We start from the raw sequence: 27,724 nt of genomic DNA, 5'->3' as shown, positions 1-27,724 counted from the left end.
ATCTCATTGTGATATCAATTCCAAAGCCAGTTCAGTGTTAAACCAGCAAGTGGATGGCTCCTGTGATAGTCTCCCTGCCTCTGAGTCAGGAGGTCCTGGGTTAAAGTCCCACCTGCTCCATGCTGGGCAGGTTAATTTGAACATATCTTAAATCTGCAAGTGCCTATCTTGGTATCTCCTGCTGAGTTCAACTTTGGTAATCAGCAATTAGGATCAAAATTGCATGCTAAAATCAGAAATTCAAGCAGCTATGTCGTATTAGCACCTTTTTTTGGTCTGTTCACACCATTGCACCAAAATAGCCCTCCTAAATTAGCAAGTCCCAATGTCCTTTCTCAATATGATTTTCTGCTTTGAAAACAGGTTTGATTTTCTGTTTTCATTAATAGTACTTAAAGCCCTGAGTGCTGGAATAGTCCTAGTGTCCCCTGACCTCTCACGAAGGCATCATTATCACTTATGAAATACCAATATTGTAAAAGAAGGCTAAAAATGTACTTTCACAGATGAGATGAACACTGATATTTTGCTTAACTTCATACATAAAAGCATCCCATTCACCCCTTCAATAATTCAACATTTAAGTTTCACCCAGATGTTTTCCTTTATTCCCTTTGTCAAATGCCTCTTTTAATGCTACATAACTCACATCATTTTAATATACATTCTGTTATGGACCAGACCAAACCCCCTCAAAATATATTAGGAAGATAATCAGGATGCTAACTTGTTCTAATTTTAAAGGAAGACGTTGTGTTCCAGATGCAATTCGATTGGTCAAACTACCAGGCTTGAAACAAAACACACTTCATTTATACGGCAATTAAAATACAGACAAAATAAAGCTAAAAGAAGAGGCTTAATTGTAACTCTATCAAAATGCTTAACAAAATAATATATATTTTAATAATAATCTATTCTAGTATAGTAACATCCCGTGAACACACCATTAACAAAGGCAAATTCAGTAAAATAGATCATCTCACATGTGTTTCTAGCAGCAGCATGAGAACACCAGCTTTTAACTGCAACAGAGAGAGGAATAAAAGTATCCACATCCAGCTTCAAGTCCCCAGCAACTGCTACAGAAAGGTACAACTAAAAAAATCCTGGTTCTGCAGGAGCTTGACCCCACCCATTCAGGCTGCGTCTATTGTTTCAACTTTTAAAAATATCCAAGGCCTCACAAAATGTTTATTAGCTTTGGAGCAGAATGCTCAGGATTTCTGTCTCAACCGTTCTTCATTAAAAAAAAGGACAAAATGCATCTCTGAAAGCCACAATATCATCTCAATAATTATAGATTTATGTACATATAAAGATTCATCAGTCACAATTTATCATATTTGTTCAAAATTCTTTTCAATTCAATTAATTTAGCTTAATCCCATCTTCAAATCACTTAGCTCATTGTCACAGTTAATCTGATATTATTGCATAGCGAGTACCTCCTACATATTTTTCATGAAAAACAGAATAAACTCTTGAAGAGCTCTGAAGAATCCACCTAAAGAGTTCTCATTTATTGCCATCTTTTGTACCTTGTTAACTATTTTCTGCCTTTTCAATCTCCTTCCTCTCAGTCTCTGCTAAAGACAAAGCCTACTTCTGTGGTAATACTTTGATCATTTGCCAACATCTTGCCCAAAGATGTTGTTGTTCATGTGAAAGCCAAGTGTATGTTGGCAGTTGATTGAACCATGAAGGATATCACAGTCTGATAATCTCTTTGCACTCAAACACACAACACATCCATCTCTCCACCTCCAGCAGAAGCCACTGAATGGTAATAAGTAACCTAGACCATATCTGATTTGTCCACTGCTAGCCCAGGGCACTGCCATAATAAAACAAAGAACTGGGAATGCTGGAGATCTGAAACAAACAAAATTAGAAATTGCTGTAGAAACTCAACAAGTCTGGTGGCACCTGTAGAGTGAGAAACAGAGTTAACATTTCAAGTCTGGTATGACACTTATTCAGAACTAAAGAATGGTCAATTGACTTGAATTGTAACTCTATTTTCTCTCCATGGATGCTTCCAGACCTGCTGAGTTTCTCCAGCAATTTCTGTTTTTGTTTGGTCCAGAGATCTGCCAGTTGTGAAATCTCTACCACTCAGAAAGTTGATTTAGATAAATTATATAGACCAGGCCCTTTATGAAGACTTCAATAAAAGCAAACTACTGTGGATGGTGGAATTCTGAAATAAACATATAAAGTGCTGGAGAAACTCAACAGGGTCTGGCAGCATCTGTGGAGAGAGAAACAGAGTTAATATTTCGAGTCTAGCATGACACCTCTTCAGAGTGAAAGTAGCTGGAAATTGGGGGTTATTATGCTGTTGAGAGAAGGAAGAGGAGCGAGTGGAACAGACTATGAGGGTGACCAGAACTAACAAAAGAGACACTGATAATGGTTTCTCAAGCATTTTCTGTAGTAATTGTAACAAGGTCAGCCAGGTGGACTTCGTAGAATATAGGTTCCCTGACTGGGGCTGTTAATCTGGTCCAATCAGGGAGCCCTGGCTGACAGATATAAACAAGAGTGTTAGAGGTTCTGTTCACTCTGAGAGCTGGCTTTTGACGGAGCTGGATCAAGGATTCTCCAAGTGAAAATAAAGAGCGACTTGGTGTTGGTAAACCAGCTTCTGTGGAGTTATTTCACTTTCTGTTTTGATTTTAGGCCTGAAATGACTCAGTCACTCTATCATGAGGATTTTTGAGCCTATGGTAAGTCCAACTTCTATTGCTGACTAAGTGTTCAATAACAATTAAGTAAAATACATATCAGATTACTTTTCTACCTTCAAAAGCAACTCCTGAACCTGAGACCTCACCACCGAGAATGACAACAGTGGAAGGCTCATGGTAATGCTATCATTTCCATATTCCCCTCCCAGCTTTACATTAGCCAGACTTAGCCTTTACCTTGCTGGATTGGCCTCCTACAACTCCCTACCTAACAGCCCTGTGGAAGCACATTGACCACATGGACACAATGCCTTCAATAAGAAAGCTAGTATGAGAGATGACCTTGTTGAACCATGCAAGATTCTCAGAGGACTCGTTGGGGTAGACGTGGAAATGCCATTTCTCCTTTAGGGAGAGTCCAGGACCAAATCTCAGAGTAAGATGTTGCAAGTTTAAGATACAAATGCGGAGGAGCTATGGTTGGGGAATAAACTTCAATCTAGCCAGCAACACCCACATCATGGAATATTTCAGGTAACATTTGATAGCCTGCGGGGTTTGATATTCCTCTAACATAGAAAACAGAAACCAGCGTAGGCCATTCAGCCCTTCCAGCCTGCTCTGCCATTCACTGTGAGCATGACTGATCGCCCTACTCAGTACAGTACCCAATTCCTGCTTTCTCCCTATGCCCTTTGTCCATTGTGGCATTGTGGCATTCCTTCAGATCTAAGAACTATATTTAATTCCTTCTAAAAAGCATTCAATGTTTTGGCCTCAAATGCTTCCTGTGACAAATTTATTTTATTCATTTTATTTATTTATGGCCTCTAAAAGCATTAACTAGTACTTTACAAAAAAAAGTGCCTCATTTCATTAAGGATTCAGGGGTGTAAACTATTCAGTACAGTGTCCCCAGTCTGGGGAATAAGGTGAACAACGACGTCATTAACTCATTTTTGAAGGAATATATTTATCCTGTGCTGTAAAAAAAAATCACACACACAGCTGTCTCAAAATATCTGACACATTCTCATTGAGACCATTCACATCCTTTAAAAGATCACAAGGCAGACCTAAGATGAAGACAGCTCAAAAAGATAGCTGATCTCATCATGACTACTTACGCCCACATCTCCCTCCAGCTGCTTTCCGTAAATGAAGGCACTGTCCTAGAATCATCCTCTCTCCCGATGGAAACCTATTGTAGCTATTTACCATTCTCTCTCTCCAAAGCACATGATATCTACCCTAAATCTTACCTTCTGAACCCACAACCTCTTGTCAAGCTGCCTGGTACAAGCTCCAATTATTGGATCAGATTTCCTTCCTACTTCCCATTCAGGCTTTTGTCTAATAAGGGGTCCTCTCTGATATATCTTCAAAGGGAAACAATGCAGAGGGCACCCTTTAGAAGGTACATAAAACACTGAGTAGGATATGGAAAGCAAACCTGAAACAATGGCTTAACAATTCACTCCTCATCGCTCTTTCATTTGAATCCAGCTGGTTTACAAATATAATCCTGTATTCTGTTTGCTATCTTTACTGTCACCACAAGCTGATTAAACACGATGAGCCTCGGAGTCAACTCACATGACCAGGTCCCGTTCAACAGTTCCCTTGACAGGTTCTAGCCCACCCAGAGAGTGCAGGTGCCTCCCATTTTTACCTTTACCTTTGTCCAAAGCAAATTTAAAGTGGGCCTAGGGTGCAAACCCTATCAAGCTCACTTTTAGTGACACTAATTTCCTGAAGACAAATCCATTCCCCTCACTGTCCCTCAACCTAGCCCACCTAGTGACTCTGAGCACCTCACATGTAGATGGTTACCCTGACCCCTTTCCTTGCACTGCCGTAACCAATTGAAATGCAAGTTTAGTGTAAAATCACCGTGAAGTGACAGAAATGTTGATTTTCCAAGTGACAGCTGGCCTGTTAGCATACAAACAGATGAGGCTCCTGAGAATCTGTGGAGGCGGTTCACACCCTGCAAGCAATTGTGTCGCTCTTCATCAATTTCTTTAAAGGAACATGCTGGCGAACAAATAGTCATCGCCTATCCCTCAACTTCGAAAAAGATACTGAATCAACCATCAAGAGTATTGAAATTGTATTGAGCTACCTGAGGGTGGAACACGGTGTGTGGAGAAATGCTTATTTTAGATTGCACTTGCTGTAATTGTCAATTTAAAATGTTTTGCCCTCAGGCTACATTCCTGATATGCAAAGTATAACTTAAATATTAAAAATATTACAATTGTATTGAGGGGCACCCAAGAATTAGAACTTGCTGTATGGGGACAAGCTGAATTTTATGGCACCTTCTGCAATTCTCAAATCATAATATTTTATAATCTATTTTGCATAAAGTTTATGAATACAGAATATTTTCGCTCAAAGGATATTCTAGATTCTAAAGCCTTCGAAGCAAATTGAGAAAGAACTTCAATCTCTAACAATGGGTTTTGCCTTACTTCTTACCTGGAAGTTAGTTCATGCAGTAATTCAATGTCACAAAGTCATTAACACGTCTACCATATTATTCCCAGATACTTTCCAATCGACCTGGTCAGAAATATTATTACAAGCCTCTGGAGCCAGTGCGGTTTGAAGCTGGGCCCTCCTGCTTCTAAGGTAGGGACTGTACCCTGTATCATGAAGAGTCCTTCAGTTTATTTATCAGATTGTCCCTTATTGAAAGGCTCAATGTTAAAATTGTCTCAGTGATCCTAACATCATGTGGAAATGCAGCGTAAGCTATGGTGCAGAAATTCCAGGATCCTGCGAAAACTACTCTGGACTCTCACACTTCTCAATAACCATTACTTATGCACAAAACACAGAATACTAGCATACAGGTGAAGCACGTAATCAGGAAGGCGAATGGAATGTTGGCCCTTATTTCATGCAGATTGGCATATAAGAGTAGTGACGTCTTATGGCAACTGTACAAGGTATTGTGAGACTGCATCTGGTATATTTGAGCAGTAGGATCCTCTTATTTCAAGAAATATATTATTTTGTGGAAGGCAGTTCAGAGAAGGTTTACTAAGTTAATCCCTGGTACGGAGGAAATATCTTTTGAGCAAAGGTTAAACAAATTGGGACTGTACTCCTTGGAGTTTAGAGGAATGGGAGGTGATTTCATTGAGACATATCAGATTCTCAAGGGGCTTGACAAGGTCAATGCTGAGAGGATGGTTCCCCTCATGGGAGAGTCTAGAACAAGAGGGCATAGTCTCATAATAAAGGGGCACCAATTTCAGACTGAGATGAGGTTGAATTTCTTCTCTCAGCGAGTTGAGAGTCTTTGGAACTCCTTGACACAGTAGCTGTTGGGGCAGAGTCCTTGTGTATATTTAAGGTTGAGGGAGATTGATTCTTAATCAGTCGGGGAATCAAAGGTTATGGGGAAAATGCAGGAAAGTGGATGTGAGAATGAGAGATCAGCCATGATCCTATTGTATGGTAGACCAGCAAGAGACTGGGAGAACTCAGCAAGCCAGGCAGCATCAGGAGGTGGAGAAGTCAATGTTTCGAGTGTAACCCTTCTTCATGTCATGAAATGTTCACTTCTCCACCTCCTGTTGCTGCCTGACTTGCTGTGTTCTTCCAGCCTCCTGCTGATCTACCTTGGATTCCAGCTTATTACAGAGGAGGAAGTGCTGGATGTCTTGAAACGCATAAAGGTGGATAAATCCCCAGGACCTGATCAGGTGTACCCTAGAACTCTGTGGAAAGCTAGGGAAGCTGGGCCCTTAGTATCATCGATAATCACAGGTGAGGTGCCACAAGATTGGAGGTTGGCTAACATGGTACCATTATTTAAGAAATGTGGTAAAGACAAGCCAGGGGACTATAGATTGATGAGCGTGACATCGGGGGTGGGCATGTTGTTGGAAAGACTCCTGAGGGACAGGATTTACACGGATTTGGAAAGGCAAGGACTGATTAGGGATAGTGAACATGGCTTTGCGCGTGGGAAATCATGAGTCATGAATTTGAACGAGTTTTTTGAAAAAGTAACAAAGAGGATTGGTGAGAGCAGAGTGGTGGATGTGATCTATATGGACTTCAGTAAGGCACTGGACAAGGTTCCTCATGGGAGACTGGTTAGCAAGGATAGAATACAGGGAGAACTAGCCTTTTGAATACAGAATTGGCTCTAAGGTAGAAGACAGAGGGTGGTGGTGGAGGGTTGTTTTGTCAGATTGGAGGCCTGTGACCACTGGAGTGCCACAAGGATTGGTGCTGGGTCTACTGCTTTTCGTCATTTATATAAATGATTTGGATACGAACATAGAAGGTATAGTTGGTAAGTTTGCAGATGACACCAAAATTAGAAGTGTAGTGGACAACAAAGAAAGTTACCTCAGATTACAACAGGTTCTTGATCAGATGGGTCAATGGGCTGAGAAGCCGCAGATGGAGTTTAATTTAGATAAATGCGAGGTGCTGCATTTTGGGAAAGCAAATCTATATACTTAATGGTAAGTTCCTAGGGAGTGTTACTGAACAAAGCGACTCAGAGTGCAGGTTCATAGCTCCTTGAAAGTAGAGTCACAGGTAGATAGGATGGTGAAGAAGGCATTTGGTATGCTTTCCTTCATTGGTCAGAGTATTGAGTATAGGGGTTGAGAGGTCATGTTCTGGCTGTACAGGGTGTTGGTTAGGCCACTTTTAGAATATTGCGTGCAATTCTGGTCTCCTTCCTATCGGAAAGATGTTGTGAAACTTGAAAGGGTTCAGAAAAGGTTTACAAGGATGTTGCCAGGGTTGGAGGGTTTGAGCTAAAGGGAGAGGCTGAATACGCTGGGGCTGTTTTCCCTGGAGCATCGAAGGCAGAGGGGTGACCTCATAAAGGTTTATAAAATCATGAGGGGCATGGATAGGATAAATAGACAAAGTCTTTTCCCTGGGACGGGAGAGTCCAGAACTAGAGGGCATAGGTTTAGGAAGAGTGGGAAAAGATATAAAAGGACCTAAGGGGCAATTTTTTCACGCAGATGGTGGTGCATGTATAGAGTGAGCTGCCAGAGGAATTGGTGGAGGCTGGTACAATTGTGACAGTTAAAAGGTATCTGGATGGGTATGTGAATAGGAAGGGTTTGGAGGGATATGGGCCAAGTGCTGGCAGGTGGGACTAGATTGGGTTGGGATATTTGATCGGCATGGATGAGTTGGACCAAAGTGTCTGTTTCCGTGTTGTACATCTCTATGATTCTATGACTCTATCTGCAGTTTTTTTTTGTCCGTGATCCTATTGTATGGCAGAGCAGGCTTGAGGGGTCAAATGGCCTAGTTCCTATTTCTTATCATCTTATTAGCACGCCCTTTGTGTTTTGTCCTGTGACACCTGTAATCACTAATCTCCCTTACCCTCTAACTTTCCCTTGACCTTCCCATCTTTCCACTGCTCCTCCCCACCTTGTTCCACAGTGTGAAGTATACACTTTCCCAACTTCCTCTTCAGTTCTAAAGGCAAGTCACATTGGATTCAAAACATTAGCACTGTTTCCCTCACTCAAAATTGTTTCCAGATGCCGCCAGACTTGCTGAGTTTCTCCAGCGCTGTTGGTTCTTGTTTAATCCTGCATGTTCTGTACCCGGCTTGCACAATATTATGCATAGGGTTCTTGTAGTAAGACATATGGTATCATTCTCTTAAATTTGAAATTCCTGCATCCTCCAGTTTAGAAGGTCCCATATTTACAATGTATATTCATGATGTTGATAAGGGAAGTAAATCTAAAGTTACAGATGACACAGAGCTGGGTGGGAGGATGAACTGTGAGGAGGATGCAGAGATGCTTCAGTGTGATGTGGCCAAGCTGACCGTGTGGGCAAGTGCATGACAAATGAAGCATACTGTGGATAAATGAGAGGTTATCCACTTTGGTAGCAAAAAGAGGAAGGCAGATTATAACCTGAATGGTGACAGATTGGGAAACGGGGAGGTGTAATGAGACCTGGATGTATGAGACCCATACAGCAGCCACTGAAAGTACACATGCAGCTGCAACCAATAGTGAAAAAAAAACAAATGGTATATTGGCCTTCATAGCAAGAAGATTTGAGTACAGAAGTAGAGATGTCTTGCTGCAATTGTACAGGGCCTTGGTGAGACCACAACTAGAACACTACATGCAATTTTGGTCTCCTTACCTGAGGAGGAATGTTCTGGCTCTGGAGGGAGTACAACAAAGTTTTATAAGATTGATTCTTGGCAGGACTGATGTGTGAAAAGAGACTGGACCCAGTTAGGGTTATATTCATTGACATTTAGAAGAATGAGGTGGATCTCATTAAAACATATAAAATTATAAAAGGATTAAGATAAATGCAAGAAAGATGTTGCCTATGACTGACATGTCCAGAATTATTTAGGACTAAGACGAGGAGACATTTCTTCACCCAGAGAATAGTCAGCCTACAGAATTTTCTGCACAGAAAGTAGTAAGACAAAAACATTGAATGTTTTCAAGAAGGAGTTAGATGTAGACCTTAGGGACCGAATGTTATGCGGAGAAAGCAGAAACAAGATACTGAGTTGGACTATCTATGAATGGTGGAGTCGGCTTCAAGGGTCAAATGACCTCCTCCTGTTCCAATTTTCTATTCTTCTATGTTAACCTTCTATTGTGCAGTACCAAGTTAAAAGGTTTCCTAAATGGAGGTGTTGGACCTAAGATAACTGTTTTTTTAACATCGGTTCAAAAAGGCAGCAGGATTGAGACTGCTCCCACTCTTCATTCTCCCCCTTTGTTTTCTAATTCCTCCATTGCTTCAGCCCTCCCTATCTCCCCGTAACGTCTGGGAACTTCCATGATCTCTGCACTGCTTACACTCTGCCTTCTTGAGCATTCCAAATCAGAAAGACGGTGCCATTGGCCCCCATGTCTTCAGTTGTGTCTGCTCCAAACACTAGAATTCCCTCCCTAACATCTCTAATTCTTGACCGCACTTTCCTCTTTTAAAGCACTCTTAAAGTCCACCCCTTTGATTCAGCTTTCGGTCATCTGACCTATTGTCACCTCGTAGCTCAGTATCATGATTTGCTTCACAGCACACCTGTGGAGCTCCTGGAGATGCGTCATGAACTTAAAGATGCTACTTAAATTTAAATTGTTATTGTAAATGTCGGGGTTACAGTTTCTGAAACTGGCGAGATTTGGGGACTGCCGGAATATTAAAAATGTTAAAGAGATAAGGGACACAGGCAGTAGTTACCGTCATTAACTAGGCAAGTGAGTAACTGATGATTGTGACTTAAATTATGGATAAAACATCCCTGAAAAATAGATAATCTTCTGTTGTTTCCCCTGCTTTCCCTCGAATTAAATTGCTTGAGGGAAAATCAGGCTGGTTTCTTCACAGGCATGCACTCAGAGTGAGTTGATATTCTGACACTTGCCACACCCAGACAATCTGTTCAGGAAACTCTTCCCAGTACATGAGATTTCTAATTTTAGCTACAAAACATTTGACAGTGCTAACATATTCCTTATTTGCAATAGGAAAATAGGCAAGTGGTTTCTTTGTTAATGTCGGACTGTAGGAACAGTTCTATTTCAACAACTGACTGCCCTTTGACAATGTTAAGTTAAACCAGAGGCAGCGAGATGTCAGAGAGGGCAGGATTCAAATGCAAAGGCTCCAAATCAATGAGGTTGTTGCTTGTCTGGCTGACAGTCACTCGAAGTGTCAACGTCTGATGAGTTTGGAGTCACAGAATCAAACACCCGACTTTCTAAATAAGACGTTTTAATGTCAGGGTGTGATCAGATTAATAACATGCCACCACTTCCTCATGTACACTATCATTTTTATATCAACTTTCAGTTCAAAGGCAATCAAGGGTGAGAATCTGAAGCCATTAGCAGCAATTAAGCTTCACCCAAGCATAAGTGCAGCACGGTGGCTCAGTGGTTAGCACTGTCTCACAGCTCCAGGGATCAGGTTCAATTCCATCCTCGGGCGAGCTGTCTGTGTGGAGTTTGCGCATTCTCCCCATCTCTGTCTTGGTTTCCTCCAGGTGCTCCGGTTTCCTCCCACAATCCAAAAATGTGCAGGTCAGGTGGTTTGGCCATGCTAAATTGACCCATAGTGTTAGGTGCATTAGTCAGAGAGAAATGGGTGGGTTACTCTTCGCAGGGTGAGTTTACACTTGTTGGGCCAAATGGCCTGTTTTCACACTGTAGGGAATCTAATCTAATCAATATGTCATCTTCCATTGCTAGGCTGGAGCCTAATTGTCCTAGCAAAAATAAATATATTATCATACCAGACCACAGGGTTGTTCTCACATGAGTGAGAGAAGTGGAGGTGGTGGTGGTGACTGGTGATTGCTTTAACCTGCGGTAAAGGGAGAGTTTGAGAAGGAAGGGTCCTTCATGGGAATCGCAGACAATGCAGGAATTAAACCTGTGCTGTTACCATCAATTTGCATTACAAATCAGCCATCCAGCCAACTGAGCTCACTGACCCTCCTAGGTAGAGCACTGTGTAGACCTGTACTCGGGATGTCAGCCCTCTAACATTGCCCTGGAGACTCCAGGAATTAAGGACATATTGCCAGGTTATTGCCCAGAGCAATCCCAGAGGAAAGTCATAGCAGAACTCAAACTCATTGAGTTTTTAAAATGTCTTTGAGCATCTTACTTGCTACACATTAACAAAAACTGGGGGAGAAGGTGGCATAGTGGTACCATCACTGGTTGTCAAGAGATTCAGACTAATGCTCTGGAGGTATGGGCTTAATATGTTAGCTGATGTAATTTGTAATCAATGTATATATCTGCAGTTGCTAGCCAGTTTCAATAATGGTGACCATGACAACTGTGATTGATAGTTGTTTAAAATTACCATTTTATTCACTAATGTCCTTCAGGGAGAGAAATCTGCTGTTCATACCCAGTCTGGCCAGACGTGACTCTGGACCCACAGTCATGTGGTTGGCTTTATATTGCCCTCTGAAATTGTCCAGACAGCCACCCACTTGTACAAAACTGCTACAGATGCCAGATGACAACGCCCACATTACATGGGGTCAGCGGGCAAATTTGCTTTTGAAATCTCCAATTCATCCAGGAAATTTCACTCACAAGGGTGCATACTATGGAAAAGTCACCCCCCTGAATAGCATGGAAAGGAATGGTGAGGAGCGGTTTCTCTAACGATGGGGAGTTGTTTCCATGCTTGCTGCTAATGCTAAGCACTTTGTTGTGACTATACCAGTCTGTGGAAGGTGCGTTTAGGATGATGGCCTTTTGTATGTAGAAATGTTGAAAAGTGTGGCGCTGGAAAAGCACAGCAGGTCAGGCGGCATCTGAAGACCAGGAGAATCCTATTCTCCTGCTCCTTGGCTCCTGCCTAACCGGCCATGCTTTTCCAGCACCACACCTTCCGACTCTGATCTCCAACATCTGCAGTCCTCACTTTCTCCTGTGTGTAGAAGTGTGTCACAATTATTTTGTGAAAAGAATTATTGTTAACTTCAACATGTCGCCCTGTGCCAAGTTAATTACTGTGTCATCTAGGAAATTGATGCTTTCCTTATATATTCTGGCTGTAGGTTTAATGAAGTTGATATTGAGGATATTCATGAATTATTCTAATTCTGTTTCTATGTGGATCCAATACAAATATAGAACATAATTTTATATGTGACTGCATCAACTAATAAAGGGATCAGTAAGCATTAAGAAACAGCTCTGGAAAACCAAAAGATAGCCTTTAAAAATCAAAAACTATCTCTTGAGAGGTTCTGAGAATTACACACTATGTTGGATCTTGCCACATTAGCCAAAACAGTTCCAGAAGACACTTGCTGAAAGCCAGTGCAGAATTGGCCATGCCAATGATACTCATATCCCATTTTTAAAAAAAAAACTACAATCACAGAATTCCTACAGTGTGGAAGCAGGCCATCCGGGTCCACACCAACCCTTCAAAGAGCATCCCATTCAGACCCATAGCATTCCTGCATTTCCCCTGTCTAACCCACTTAGCCTGCACATCCCTGTACACTATGGGGCAATTTAACACAGCCAATCCACCCTAACCTGTGCATCTTTGCACTGTCAGAGGAAATCCATGCTGAAACGGGGAGAATGTGCAAACTCCAGACTGGAGGATGGAATTGAACCTGGGTCCCTGGTGCTGTGAGGCAGCAGTGCTGACCACTGAGCCACCATACCACCCCTAGAGATGGGACAAAAAATTGAGAAGCAGTGAGGAACTAATCAACCCTGGAAATGGTGTGATCATTAGAGTCTCCATTTTCTGGGAAAGCCAGGGCATTATTCATTTAGGCTCCAGCTCTGTTTGCCTGAGCAGAATTTTCCCACACTGTTTGGAGAAGCCATAAGCTTTAACACAGCAGTGCACTTGTTGTTGGAGGCTTCACCCTCTAATGAGGATGCAGGAAACGCAAAACCTATCATACTGTCCCAACAAATCCTCTGCCCCTCCCTAACCCCAAGAAGGATTCCTTTTCCCACCTTTGGCTCCTTGACTCATCTCCTGATGTTCCAAAGCTTGTCTGTCATCTGCAAGGCACATGTCAGGAGTGTGATATAATACTCCCTGCTTGTCAGGATGGGTGCAGCTCCAACAACAATCTAGAAGCCTGACAACATCCAGAAACAAAGCAGCCCCCACTGGATTGGCACCACATCCACAAGCTCCCATTCCCTCCAACACTGGCACTCAATAGCGGCAGTGTGAACCATCCTCAAGATGCAGTAGGGAAATTCACCAAAGAGTCTTAGACAGTGCCTTCCCAACTCATGACCAATTCTATTTAGAAGGACAATGGCGGCAAATACATTGGAACACCACCACCTGCAAGTCCCCCTCCAAGCCACAAACCATCCCGAAGTGGAAATATCTCACCGTTCCTTCAGTGTCGCTGGGTCAAAATCCTGAAACTCCTTCCCTAAGGCCATTGTGGGTCAACTTACAACACACAGTCTGCAATAGCTTAAGAAGGTAGCTCACCACCACCTTCTCAAGGGCAACTAGGGACGGGCAATAAATGCTGGCCCAGCCAGCAATACCCACATATCACGACTGAATAAAACAAAATATTTTTACTTCCTCCAAATCACCACCTCAAGTTCTCCTGCCTGTCTCAGCAGCATCTACGTTTCCCAGGGGCTGTTACTGACGCTTCAGACCATTATAGGAGGTCTATTAATGTTCTCATTAATTGGACAGTTAATTGTCCACCTATCCAGTTAATTGGACTGTTAAGGAATCACCTTTCACCTCAATGTCATAGTCTTAGAAGGCTGTAGTAAAATTCAGGTCTTTGTGTGTATCACAAATTGAAAGCTCCTCACCCCTCCTTCCCCCTGTACCATCTGTAGGATTAGGACAGCAGGAAGGATTTGAAAGGAAATAAAGCCTTCATTATCCCAGACAGAAGACTGCCTTCACTGCTAGTACATTTTCTTTCTATTTAGTCCTGTGGTTACATCTAATCGTGAGGTAGGTGATTCAATAAGATTGGAAAGGATTTGCCTCCAATTTTGTTAGTGTCTCTTTGTATATTAAGCTGCAGGGATACAGAAATCTGCATGTTTTCCACATTAAACACAAAGGGATTTTACAGTAAGATTGAGTGAAATGGATGCTATTTTCAGTAACTGCAGAAAGGAACTTCTCTTGGGGAAAGCAAGCCTGTTTCATTACCGGGGCACTGAGGGAAAGGGAGTAAATTCTAACATATTAACAAAACAAAAACAACAAACTGGGAATGTCAGCAAAATTCTTAATCACTTCAGAACCTCAGCAGGCAGATTATCTATCGCTTCTTTTGGAATGAATAGAACTTTCTGGAAGTAGTTTACAGAGAAACAAAAAGTGAAGGAAAGGCTCAGCAAGTCAGAACATCTTTGCAGAAAGAGAAAACTTACAAACATCGAGCAGGAGTAGGCCATTCAGCCTTCCATCATTCTTTGTCATCATGGTGACCATCCAACTCGATAGTCTGTTCCTGCTTGTCCCCCCACCCCCGTCCTTTGATCCTTTCAGCCTCAAGTGTTATATCCAACAGTTTTTTGAAACCATACAATGTTCTGGCCTCTGCGCTAACAAATTCCACAAGGTTAACTCTCTCTGGGTGAAGGAATTTCACCTCATCTCAGTCTCAGATGGTTTTTCCCCTATCATTAGATGACGACCCCTAGTCTGGAATCCCTGGGGAACGCCCTTATTTGCTAATGTTTCAGGTCAATGATCTGTCATCAGAATTACCTTACACTGAATTGGATGACTGGACAGGATGGTCCCTCATGGGCTTCTAAAACCCTGGCCTCAAGTTCAAATGGGTATCAGAAGCCCAAGACAGGCAAAAGTTATAACCTTGTGGGCGCTCCGCATCCCAGTGTAAAGTTCAGAAGTGCAAGATAGGCTCTGAAACAACAGCAGCTCCAGGGTAAAACTTTTTGAGGCACACATGAAGTGTTGAGCTTTCCTGCTGTCTATTATACATATTTTGTAATCATTGATTCAGACTTGGCATCCCTTTTGCAGCAAGTAGGAATTGAGCCTAAGTTAGCTGGGCTCAGGGGTAAGGACACTACCAGTGCACCACATGTGCAACTTCACTGGCCCACACAGATATTTTCTAATCAGAGATGCTATCATGATTTGGAGGAGCCGGTGTTAAACTGGTGTGGACAAAGTTAAAAATCACACAATACCAGGTTATAATCCAACAGGTTTATTTGGAAGCGCTAGCTTTTGAGGCACTGTCTCTTGGTGGTGAAGAAGCAGCGCTCCAAAAGCTAGTGCTTCCAAATATATCTGTTGGACTATACCCTGGTGTTGTGTGATTTTTAACTTTGCCCAGAGATGTTATGGAGCAAATGGGACTTGAGTTTGGCCTTCAAGCTCAGAGGCAGGAACACCACCAATGCACTACAAGAACTCTCCTGCTGCCCAGTATATTGGAGAGATATGGGTATAAATTGCCCATTTAAGGGTATCCTCCAGGCTAATGGCAGGGGACACACACAGCTTTCCCCATCACCTGTAACATTGTAGAGTGTGAGTCGCAGACAGTGTTGCACTGACATAATCCATCAATTATGGGTCCATCTTCCTGTCTTCCCCATGTGGAGAATGAGAACTTGCCTATGACTTTTTTTTCCTAAAATAGTCAATCAGGAGTCCCTCCAGCTTGATATAATTTGATGCTTATTAGAGTAAACATCCCTAATAGATGCTGTGGATGTACCTACACCACATGGAGTGCTGCAGTTCAAGAAGACGGCTAACCACCACCCTCTGAAAATCTATAACGAATGGGTGACAAATGTTGGCCCTTTCAGAAATGCCCACATCATATTAAAAAATGGTCTATGGTGCCTTATGAGGAGAACACAGTGCTGAGTCTTTGGAAAGGTAGCAAAGACCTTTCCAAAGGGAGAAATGAACATAAAATATAAGCAATATGAGACCATTCAGCCCCTCGAGTCCCCCTCTTCACAGGCTGATCTGATTGTGGCCTTAACTGCATATTCCCACCTATCCCCAATAACCTTGTATTACCTTGTCAATCAAAAATCAGTCTAGCTCAGTCTTGAACATGATCAATGACCTGGCCTCCATTCTCTGAGGTGGGGAAATCCGGCCCTCAGAGAGAAGAAATTCCTCGTACTCTCCATTTTAAATGGAAGGCCTATTTTCTGAAACTGTGCCCCCACCGCACAGATCTAGATTTGAGCACTCACCCTATCAAGTACTTTCAGGATCTTTCACATTTCAATAAGATCACCTCTCATTGGCCATGCTAAATAACAGAAACTGAGGACTGTAGATGCTGGAGAGTCAGAGTTCAAGGGTGGCGTTGGAAAAGCATAGCAGTTTAGGCTACATTTGAGGAGCAGGAGAGTCGATGTTTCAGGTGTAAGCCCTTCATCAGGAACAATCCTGATAAAGAGTTTATGCCTGAAACGTTGACTCTCTTGCTCCTCAGATGCTGCCTGACCTGCTGTGCTTTTCCAGTGCCACCCTTTTGGACTCATGCTAAATAGCCTGTCGTGTCTAGGGATGTGCAGGATAGGTGTATAAAATATGGGAAATGCAGGGTCATAGGGATGGAGTAGATCTGCATAGGATGCTCTTCAGAGGGTCAGTGTGGGCTGAATGGCCTGCTTCCAACACTATCGGGATTCTATGAACCACAGAAAGTTCTGTTCCACCAATGTTAGTGAAACATGACATGGTTATATGGGAAAGTGGACGTGGGGAATATTGAATCAGCCATAACCCTATTGAATGGCAGGGCAGCTTTGATGGGCCAAATGACCTTCTCCTGTCCCTATTTCTTACGGGACCATGCAGGTGAACATCTGCCTTTCGGACCAGACTTTCACATTACGATAGTTTTGTGAAGATGTCGTGATTTTCATTCCCAGTACCGTCCAATCCTTCAGCTGTAATGAGGCTGTCACTTGCTATCAATAATAGATTGTCTGACCCTGGTGCTGGCTCATATCTTATGTAATGAGTGGCAGATATACTTGCGCTGTCCTTTAAGAATTTTAACATTATGTCAGACTGCAGTTGGCAGATCTATTTTCAGAGTTTCCTCAGAGCTAGTGATGAACTTAACTGAAGTGTTTCTGTATGATTGCTGACTTGTGCCTCCTGGCCTTCCTTCAGAGGAACATTTGCAGACAGCAGTAATCATTATCTCCTGTAAGGTCATTTTGCATCACTGCTAATGATAGGCATGTAAGACTCTTCCCTAACAACTAGTTAGCTCCATTCTAAGGATATGTACACTTTCCATAAATCAAAGGAATTATTTGTCCAAAACTATATATACTCTGAGATTATTCAGATAGGAATAGCCGGCTTACTATTAGCCTGATTAAGTAAATTATTTGAGATTGCCTCCAACTTTAAAATAAAGCAATCATCCTAAATAAAGTGTGCACATTCAAGATTTGATAACAGAGAAACAGAGTTAACAGTTCATGGCTCAAAATGTTTAACTGTTTCTCTCTCCACAGATGCTGCTAGACCTGCTGAGTTTCTCCAGCATCTCCTGGGTTTTTAATAGATTTCCAGCATCTGCAGTATTTTGTTCTAAAGATTTACAGTTTGCATTTTAAAGAGACAAATATGAACAATTCTGTCCTTGAAAGAATGACCCAAAATATACCTGCGCATCACCATAGGCACTTTACAGTCCCCCAGAATTTTAATTCATCAATTCTTTGAGCAAGCTCATCTGAATGAATGCTCCTGCAATATGTGCACACCATTTTGAAGGTCACCTGATTTCAGTGTCAATTCTGCTCGGCTATCTGCTTCAATGAGGAGATACAGCAGCTGCCTGTCAAAACATCCCTTTTGATGGAAGCCACTCATTTCCCTTGAGAAACATACAACAGGAATTCTTTCAGCAGGTCCACAAAACCCAGCTGATGTTAGGGCGAGAGAATATGGGTACTGAGTTGGTTGATCAGCCATGATCGTATTGAATGCTGGAGCAGGTTCGAAGAACCAAATGATTAGAGTGGTGCTGGAAAAGTACAGGCAGCATTCTAGGAGCAGGAAAATCAACGCTTCGGGCAAACTCCTTCATGGGGCTTTTGCCCAAAACATCGATTTTCCTGCCCCTCAGACGCTGCATGACCTGCTGTGCTTTTCCAGCGCCACTCTAATCTTGACTCTAATCTCCAGCATCTGCAGTACACACCTCTGCCTCGAAGAACCAAATGGCCTACCTGTGCTCCTATTCTAAGTTTCTATGATTTTAGTCGTGGCGGTGATAAGAGGCTGCTGCCCATTGTAGGCACTCTGCCCTGATGAAGGGCTTATGCCCGAAACGTCGATTCTCCTGTTCCTTGGATGCTGCCTGACCTGCTGTGCTTTACCAGCAACACATTTTTAGCTCTGATCTCCAGCATCTGCAGACCTCACTTTCTCCCCATTGTAGGTGACAGCCTGCCTCTATGAGCTGCTCACTCCAAGCTGTTCTCAGCTGCTGACCCTACAAGTGGGAGGTGAGTGTTTCCATATTCAGCCACTGGCACAAAGATATTGTGGTAAAAACAATGACTGCAGATGCTGGAAACCAGATTCTGGATCAGTGGTGCTGGAAGAGCACAGCAATTCAGGCAGCATCCGACGAGCAGCAAAATCGGATGCTGCCTGAATTGCTGTGCTCTTCCAGCACCACTGATCCAGAAACAAAGATATTGTGGGTGACCGTGTCAGCAGGTCCCGACAATTTAAGTGGTGAATCCTCCAGTGGCTGCACTGGGACAACAGGACAGTTATGACCCAATGAAAATGGTAGATGCTATAGTTACAACATTTAAAAGATATTTTGATAGTCCGTGAATAGGAAAGGGTTGGAGGGATATCAGCCAGGAGCATGCAGGTGGGACTAGTTTAGTTCGGGATTATGACAGGCGTGGACTGGTTGGACCAAAGGGTCTGTTTCCATACTGTATATCTCTATAACTCTAATTGATTCACCCTAATACTATAATAAGAGAGTGATCTTATGGTGGTAGTGTCCCTACCTCTGAATCCATAGGCCCAGTTACAAGTCCCACCTGCTCCAGAGGTGTGTAATAACATCTCTGAACAGATTGATTCAAAAATATCAACAATAAAGTGGGGCACTGTGTGTGTTGACAGGAAGCAATGGTATGTAATGCAGTATTCTATAAATAAACAAGCCATCAAGAAAGGATTTGTGACTAGTTTCATACTTTAATCATCTGTCTTTGGATCAATTTATCAATCACTGAGTAACAGAACAAACACAAAGGGCTGAACTTTCTCTTTGTAAATCCCTAACAACTGCTATAGATAGTGATGTTAATTAAAGTGGGATGGAGAAAGGGTAGAATTTACAGAATCAGTTTTACTCTTTTAGGATTAAATGCAGTTAGAGCCTTACAAGAGATATTTGCATCCCAGATTCCTCAATCAAAGATATAAAATATAGAAAAGAGGAGTAGGGATAGGCCATTCAGCTCTTCCATCCTGCTCCAATAGGAAAATGATGTGTAAAATGGAAAGTTGAAGAGAAAGGGTATTCTCTCGAAACTAATCCATGTAACAACCAAAACTTACAATTGAAACGCTCAGCATAAAACAACAGAACATAGTCCACATCTGAACATTGAAGTCCTTACCTCTTCAACCAGTTGAAGCATGCGGCGAGTGCTTTCCAATGACTGTAAATAGAGAAGAAAGACAGAAAATGAATTGAACAAAATCAGAAACTACACAGCTTAACCAATTTTCAGGAATCATTGAATCAAATGGCAATTGAACAGAATAGGAGGGCTCTTGTGGCACTGGTACAGCCCTAGCTCTGGGGGTTGGCTAGCGCAGTTGGCCAGGTGCCTTATTTGTGATGTTGAGTGATGCCAATAGTATGGATCCAATTCCGGTGCCAGGTTAACGTGAAAGTCTTGTTTTTTCAAACATGTCCCTTGTCTGGGTTTTGGAAACTCTCAAATTAAGCTCCTCACCAGTTGTCTCTCTCTTATGAGAGAGTGGGACTGAGCCAGGAGGCCCAGGTTCAAGCCCCACCTGCTCTAGAGATGTGTAATAACACCTCTCAACAGGGAGATTAAAAATGCCTGGAAATGAATGTGTCCACGTGCATCAATATTCCTATGTTAACCTGTCAATTCTCCTTCCATAGCCTTGCAAATTGCTCCCTTCAGATATTTATTCTGGTGCCAACTGGAAGTTACTATTGAATCCTGTTACATTTCCTTTGTGTACACAGTAGTACTGTGCCTAGTAATTTGGGGTTATGAGTTCAAATCCTACCACAGTAACTGGGGGAATTTATATTCGCTTAATTTGTGAATCTGAATTTAGAAGGAAACAATGCTGGTAATGGTCATCAAAAAACTATTAGATTGTTGTAAAAATTGTCCGTTTGGTTCACTGAGGTTCTTGACAGAAGGAAATCTGCCAGTGTTACTCTGTCTGGTCCTTATTTTAATCCAAATCCGTAAGAATATAGCTGAATATTTGGTCCTGAGGCACTTCATTCTAATGACTGCAGTGGTTCAAGATGGCAGCTCACCACAACTTCCTGAAGGACAACTAGAAATGGGTAATAAATGCTGGCCCAGCCAGCAACACCCACATTGCATGAACGAATGAAAAAAAACTGCCCTTTCAAACAGCTGAGCAAGCCACTCACTTAAATTGATATTGTTATGAAACAGTTTGACTGGAAGTATCATCTGTGATTGATCAATATTTTTAAGAGATTGCAATAAGTTATTAGCAACAAAAACAGAAATTGCTGGAAAATTTCAACAGATGTGGCAGCATGTGTGGTGAGAAATCAGACTTAATTTTTCTGGTCAAGTAACCCTTCCTCAGAACCTGCTGTGCTTTTCCAGCAATTTCTGTTTTCTTGTTTCTGATATCTAGCATTTGCAGTTCTTTCAGCATTTACATAAGAAGAATTGGTTCTTTAACAAGTTTTCAATGTTTTTTCTAGGCAAAAATAAGAGATATGAAGTTGGCTAAGCCTCTATTATTGATAATGTTAATGACAGAATCTGATTGGTACTTTTGTAGGATTGCAAGAGCTATAGTTTTATTCTAAGGAGATGTTTGAATGGCTCTCTTCTGTCTTGAGCTGTTACTGTATTGCTCATTGGTTCTGTGCATAGTGAATACTTGGGGAGTGGGCATGAGGGTCACATGGGGATATGAGGGTTGAGGGATAGAGTGTCTAATATCCCTCAGTACAATTGTGTCAAAGATTCAGGAACCAAGGTTGGCTCTCTGCACTCTTACATTACCATCGCCATACCTCCACACTGCTTCAGACTTAAGTCCATCCTGCAGCCATCTTCCAAAATGAAAATACAGCAGACAGCGACTTTTTAAAGGGAGAATGGTCTGTTGGAAGCTTCCCAACTCAACATACCTACATTATTAATGTGAATCCGGCTCTAAATTGATGCGATTTTATGATCAACCAGACCAGAGACAAAGCTCAAATAGATTTTTAATTAAGATGGATATGGGCAGGAAGTACATCTAATGCCTCAGCAGACACAGAGAATGAACAGTTGTGCTCTAGCCTTTTCTCCTTAGAACAATTTACCTTCCGGCAAGTCAGTGCAGATACTGAACACTGTCATTATCAGCATTCAAACTACTGAACTTGAGCAAGTCATATTAATACAGTGCAACCATTGTACTGAATAAAAATATACTTGTCCTTTTCACAGGTTACACACATTTGAAATGCATTACATAATCTGGAAAATGAGTGTAGATAATCTCAAATACTGGCATTAATTATACATGACAGTAACTTGTAAAGAAAGAAAGTAAGGAATTTGTATTTAGATTGCGTTTCTCACAGCCACTTGACACTTCACAGCACTTTGAAGTATATTTACTGTTGAAATGTAGGAACCGCAACTGCTAATTTGTGCACAGCAAGCTTCCACATGTAACAATGTGTTGACAACCAGCTAATCTGTTTTAGTCATGGTGATTGAAGGATATATTTTGGCCTGAACGCCGTGGATATTGCCCCTGCTATCATTCTATGGGATCTTCCATGCCAAGTGGAGAGTGCAGCCAGGGCCTTAGTTCAATGCTTCATTGCCAAAGTCAGGCCATCAAACAGTGCAGTTGTCACTCAGTACTTCACTGGAGTGATTAAGATCTAGAATGGAACTTAGATGTGGAACTTGGTAACTAAGAGACAAGTGTGCTAAGAACTAGGTGTAGCATAGAATTCCCACAGTGTGGAAGCAGACCATTCAGCCCATCAAGGCTACGCCAGCCCTTTGAAGAGCCTTCCACTCAGAGCCACCATATCCCTGCAACCCTGCATTTCCCCTGGCCAATCCACCCTAACCTGCACATCAATGGATTGTGGGAGGAAATCAGACCACCCAGAGGAAACCCACGCAGACACAAGGAGAATGTGTAAAACCCCACACAGACAGTCACCCGAGGCTGGAATCGAACCCGGGTCCCTGGAGCTGTGACGCATCAGTGCTAGCCACTGAGCCACTCATTGCGTATTGTCCATGAAATTTCATTCATTGAAAAAATTTTTAACCATACCATACTCGCAAAATTAAGAATTTAGATTGTATACTGGTCTTGTTAAAGTGTTTATTGTGGGGGTTCCTTGGACATTAACGGTGAGGCTGCACAATGAGATAAACCTATGATTAATGTATATGCAGAAACTGGAAGGAGCAAATTTAAAAGGCAAAAAGAGGTACAGAGAGAGAGGTGCCTTGGGAAGGATGGACTGACAGAAATCTGACACCAGTTAGGTCATATTTAATCTAGAACTAAGTCCAGCTAGATCCAGAAAGAAACATTTCTCATTTGTAGAGCATGCAACACCTCAAAAGATGCTGTGCATCAGGAGAAGGTTACATTGTGGTGACTGAAGGTATGATAAAAATGTAAACTTTGAAGATGTTAATAAATATTGCAGGAGAAGTAACAAAGCAAAAACATTTAGGATGAAAGATCTGACTGTTGAGACAAGTTTCTGTTACTGACAATGAAGCAGGAAAAAGGGGAATTCAAAGGACATTTGACATGAATAGCACAGAGATCAGTCCTTGAGAATGAAGCAGACAAGAGAGATAGGGTGGGCTGAAGCCATGCAGGCATTGATTGTATTCTTGGCCTGATCCCCTTCTTTATCAAAAGCTGCTCTTGACATTGCTATCCACAGCCAAGGAGTTAACTTCCGCATGTTAATGGAATGTACCCTCCTCTCCCTCTCCAGTTCTTTGCACCACAGCTTGTGTCTTGCAGCATGGTATTACTGAATCAGTTGAGTGCACCAACACAGTGACATGAATTGTGAAATCAGTGGGAATTAAAGGATGATTTAGAATTCAGCACCATCTCACTCACCTCATCAGCCACCTGGTCAGCACGCTGTTGCATGTTCTCCAACTCATTGCGCATATCTGCATCATCGGCCATGATGAATTCGAGCTGTCACTGGAGACTTCAATCCCAGAAAATAGCAGCACCAGTTAGGTCTGTAGCAAAAGGAAATTGGATACATTGAAGTGATTAACACAAATTTAAATGATAATCCTTCCCATAGTTTCTATTGAAAGAAGACTTAATTTGACAACCTCAAAACGTAATTATTTATTATTGAAATTAACAAAAGAGAAGCATCCAGTGTCAATGATACTTTTGTGAGACCACTTTGATTAACACCCTGATGAAAGGTTAATAACTCTGTTTTTCTCTCTTCACAAGAGGTGCCAGACTTGCTGATGAGCATTACCAGCACTTTCTGCTCTGATTTCAGATTTCCAACATCCACAGCATTTTGCTTTTGATGAATAACCTGCCACATGTTTGAAATAGTTACAGCTCATTCTTGTTTTGACTGGCTGACTACCTTATTCAGTCCTGCCTCATGAACATCTGCTCTGCTAAGACAAGGCATAACTTTACAGGAGAAAATATTAATCTATGAGTATGTAGAGTCTTACAGATAGTCCCCCTCTTCCATGCTGACCAGATAGCCTAAATTAATCTAGTCCCATTTGCCAGCACTTGGCCCATATCCCTCTAAAACCTTCGTATTCATATATCCATCCAGGTGCCTTTTAAATGCTGTAACTGTACCAGCCTCCACCACTTCCTCTGGCAGTGTCTGAATAATACGAACATTCAAAGAGACCATATTCAGTGATATCCTTCACTGAGCATAACAGCCATAATGTCATTGAATGGTGTAAAGGCTCAAGGGGCTGAATGGCCTACTCCTGTTTCCAGCTAATGTTTTCAATTGAGTGATTGCCAACTAAGTGCCAATTTGAGGTTCAGGTGTCAAATAAAGCTTTATGATGGGAAATTATTTAAAACAAAGTACTCTAATGTATCCCTGACATCATAAATTCATATTACAATAAGCAAAAACTGGATAAATGTAAATATTGGAACTAACCGCATAGACTATTAGTTTTAATAACACATTAGTTTTTTTAATCTTTCATGATGTTATAACTCATCTATCACATCAAATGACAATGTAATTTCCATTTTCTGATTCTCTGCTTAGTGAGAATACTTAGTATGTCATCTGGATAACTGTAGCTATGTAAACTGAAAATTAATTTCATTCCATATGGACAAAACAAGCAGTATCAGGTAGGCAGCAGTGAATTTAAAACTTTAAGTCAAATGTCTGATATTCATAAACCGTGTGGCTTCATTCTCAGAGACTAAATGATATTCGTTTTAATAAATAGACTCAACTCTAACACAGTTGAATAGGAAATGAATGTGGAGTGTTTCAGTGATCTGTTATCAATTTGAACTCTACCGGCTAGTTTCAAGATTTATTGAGGTTCCTTTCAACACCATCCTCCTCCATAATTACAGTACATTAATCAGAGAATCATAGAATAGCACAGAACTGAAAATGGCCATTTGGCCTGGCTGATCCATGCTAGCTGTGTGCAGAGTAATCTGATTAGTCCCACATTCCTTCCTCTTACATGCAACAGTAAGCATAGAGGGCATTGGTAAGACCACATTACAAATACTGTGCCCAGTTTTGATTTTCTTAGTTATGGAAGGATATAAATGCAACGGATACAGATCAGAGAAGATCTATTAGACTGTTACATGAAATGAATGGGTATTCTTATGAGGGAAGGTTGGTCGGACTGGGCCTGTTTTGAGTGTAGAAGAGCGAGACAAGAATTGATTGAAGTGCATGAGATCCTGAATGGTGAGTTATCGTGGATGTGGAAAGGGTTTTCCTCGTGTGGGTCAGTCTACAACTAGAGTCCACTGTTTTAAAATAAGGAGTCACCCTTTTAAAACATAAATGAGGAGACATTTTTCTCTCAAAAGGTTGTGCAACTTTGGAACTCTCTGCCTCAGAAGATGCAGAAAACAGTGAATATTTTTAAGGCAGAGGTAGATAGATTTTTGGCAAAAGCCTCCATTCCTGATGAAAGGCTTTTGCCCGAAACATTGATTTCCCTGCTCCTCGGATGCTGCCTGACCTACTGTGCTTTTCCAGCACCACTCTAATCTAGTAGATAGATTCTTGTTCAGCAGGGGAATAAAAGACTATCAAGGTGTAGAATTCAAAACCCAAACAGATCAGCTGCAATCTTAATGCATGGCAGTTCAGATTTGAGGGGACTAATGTCCTATCATTGCTAATATTTCATAAATTCAGCACTGCTGCCTCACAGCACCAGGACCCAGCTTTAATTCCAGCCTCGGCCTACTGTCTGTCATGAGGTTGCACATTCTCCTCGTTTCTGCATGAGTTTCCTCCGGGTGCTCCAGTTTCCTCCCACAGTCCAAAGATGTGCAGGTTAGGTGAATTGGCCGTGCTAAATTGTCCAGCGTGTTCTGGGATGTGCAGGTTAGGTGCATTAGTCAGGGAAAATGTAAAAGTGATAGGGTAGGGGAATGGGTCTAGGTGGATACATTCTCCACCAAGGATGGAGACTCTTCATAGTCCTGGTGTGGACTTGTTGGGCCAAAAGGCCTGTTTCCACACCATAGGAATTCTATGATTATATGATTCTTTTTTCCTTCTGAAAATGCACCTTTTGTCTTACCGCATTTAAATTGAAGCTGTATCCATCATACTTACAAGCTATGTGTCCCAGTTCATAGAACACCTACAGTGCAGATAGAAGCCATTTGACCCATCAAGTCTGCAGTAACCTTCCAAAGAGAACCCCACCTAGACCCACTGTTCCCTATCCCTATATTTCCCACAGCTAATCTACCTAGCCTACACAGCCCTGGACTGTACAAAGCAATTTAGCATGACCAATCCGCTGGATTGGACCGTGGGAGGATACCGCAGCACCCAGCAGAAACCTACACAGGTATAAGGCGACTGTGCAAACACCACACAGACAGTCTTCCAAGGGTGGAATTGAACCTGAGTCCCTGGTGCTGTGAGGCAGCAGTGCTAACCACTGAGCCACAATGCCTCCTAGTTAAGTCCAAATTCTATTGTGTAAAATCAAGATTTCCTCATGTGGTTCTTCTGCAACACATCTTAAACCTTGTTTTCTCTAGCTATCAACCTTTGAAATAGTGTTTCTTTATTTACTTCCTCTAAAGTCCTCCTGATTTTATACAACTCTGTCAAATTGCCTCCTAACCTTGTCTGGAGCGTTGACATGCTAGCACGTATGAGTTTGAGCTAGGCCAGTTTCCAGTTTGGATGCTACAACAAGCATCAAAGGGGACAGTGCCTGTTTTACACAGCCACCTCAGACATCTCTACAATGCCTTCACTAAAATGGCACTTGACATGTTTCCACCATTACTGTACTGAGTTGATCAATCCCCTTATAGTTGCAGCTGTAGAAAACAGATTAAATGAGTTCCAGTTCCATCTATTCTATTTTCAAACTAAGTCGATCAAGAATTGCTTTCTGCAAAATTTGCTAGTCAATTTACAGTTGTGCGGCGGAATGGTTTGCTTCTGTACAGCAAATACTCCACAACTACCTCAATGGAAAATTCATTCTATCAGCAACAAAAGAGGGATGGCCAATTCAGTCTTAATACATTTAATAAATTCACCACTTCTGTGTATTTTACTTAGCCTATGAATGATGAAGGGCTTTTGCCCGAAACGTCGATTTTGCTGCTCGTCGGATGCTGCCTGAATTGCTGTGCTCTTCCAGCACCACTGATCCAGAATCTATGAATTCAGCTGGCTTGCAAATTCAAAAGCAAAATCTGACCACACGCTAAGCAGGTTTCCAGGACTTCAGAAGACTACTGGAGAGGAAAGGGCATATTTTCACACAGGAAGGAATATGAATCAGAGATTGGACAGAGACAGTGAAAATAGTCATTTCACTGCACACCTATGTGACAGTAACCAGTTACAAATACAATGGTTTTGCCCAAAGTTTCATTTATTCTTATGTGTGTATACTCTTCTAATTTGCTTTGGAGCAATTGTCAAATTTGAATCCCAGTCAGAGTATTTTAGAATGGCT

General features: G+C 41.8%; 2 protein-coding genes across 4 annotated transcripts in view; one reads left to right on the top strand and one right to left on the bottom strand.

Annotated features, from left to right (window-relative positions):
* The window catches only part of snap25a (synaptosome associated protein 25a), a 131,660-nt gene that overhangs the window by 36,742 nt on the left and 67,194 nt on the right, over window positions 1–27,724 (bottom strand). For both annotated transcript variants that reach the window (XM_043696619.2, XM_043696618.2), the window contains exons 2-3: window positions 23,619–23,749; window positions 19,871–19,912 (exon numbers count right to left, since the gene is read on the bottom strand). In XM_043696619.2, the coding sequence (XP_043552554.1) occupies window positions 19,871–19,912; window positions 23,619–23,690 (114 nt within the window). In that variant the 5' untranslated portion in view covers window positions 23,691–23,749. The remainder of the gene's footprint in view (window positions 1–19,870; window positions 19,913–23,618; window positions 23,750–27,724) is intronic.
* mkks (MKKS centrosomal shuttling protein) overlaps window positions 1–27,724 on the top strand; it is a 146,896-nt gene that overhangs the window by 118,506 nt on the left and 666 nt on the right. The window contains exons 5-6 of one of the 2 annotated variants that reach the window (XR_015758540.1): window positions 2,686–2,732; window positions 5,246–5,330. The exons of the other annotated variant lie outside the window; for it this stretch is intronic. The gene's annotated coding sequence lies outside the window, so the exon portion shown is untranslated. The remainder of the gene's footprint in view (window positions 1–2,685; window positions 2,733–5,245; window positions 5,331–27,724) is intronic. 2 annotated transcript variants of the gene reach the window in all.

The sequence above is a fragment of the Chiloscyllium plagiosum genome, unplaced genomic scaffold, assembly GCF_037043375.1.
Source record: "Chiloscyllium plagiosum isolate Xiang-an unplaced genomic scaffold, Cpla_swu_hap1 HiC_scaffold_10, whole genome shotgun sequence".
NCBI classification, from domain to species: Eukaryota; Metazoa; Chordata; class Chondrichthyes; order Orectolobiformes; family Hemiscylliidae; genus Chiloscyllium; species Chiloscyllium plagiosum.
The sequence above is the reverse complement of the archived record's forward strand: the minus strand, read 5'-3'. Positions and strand labels throughout refer to the sequence as shown.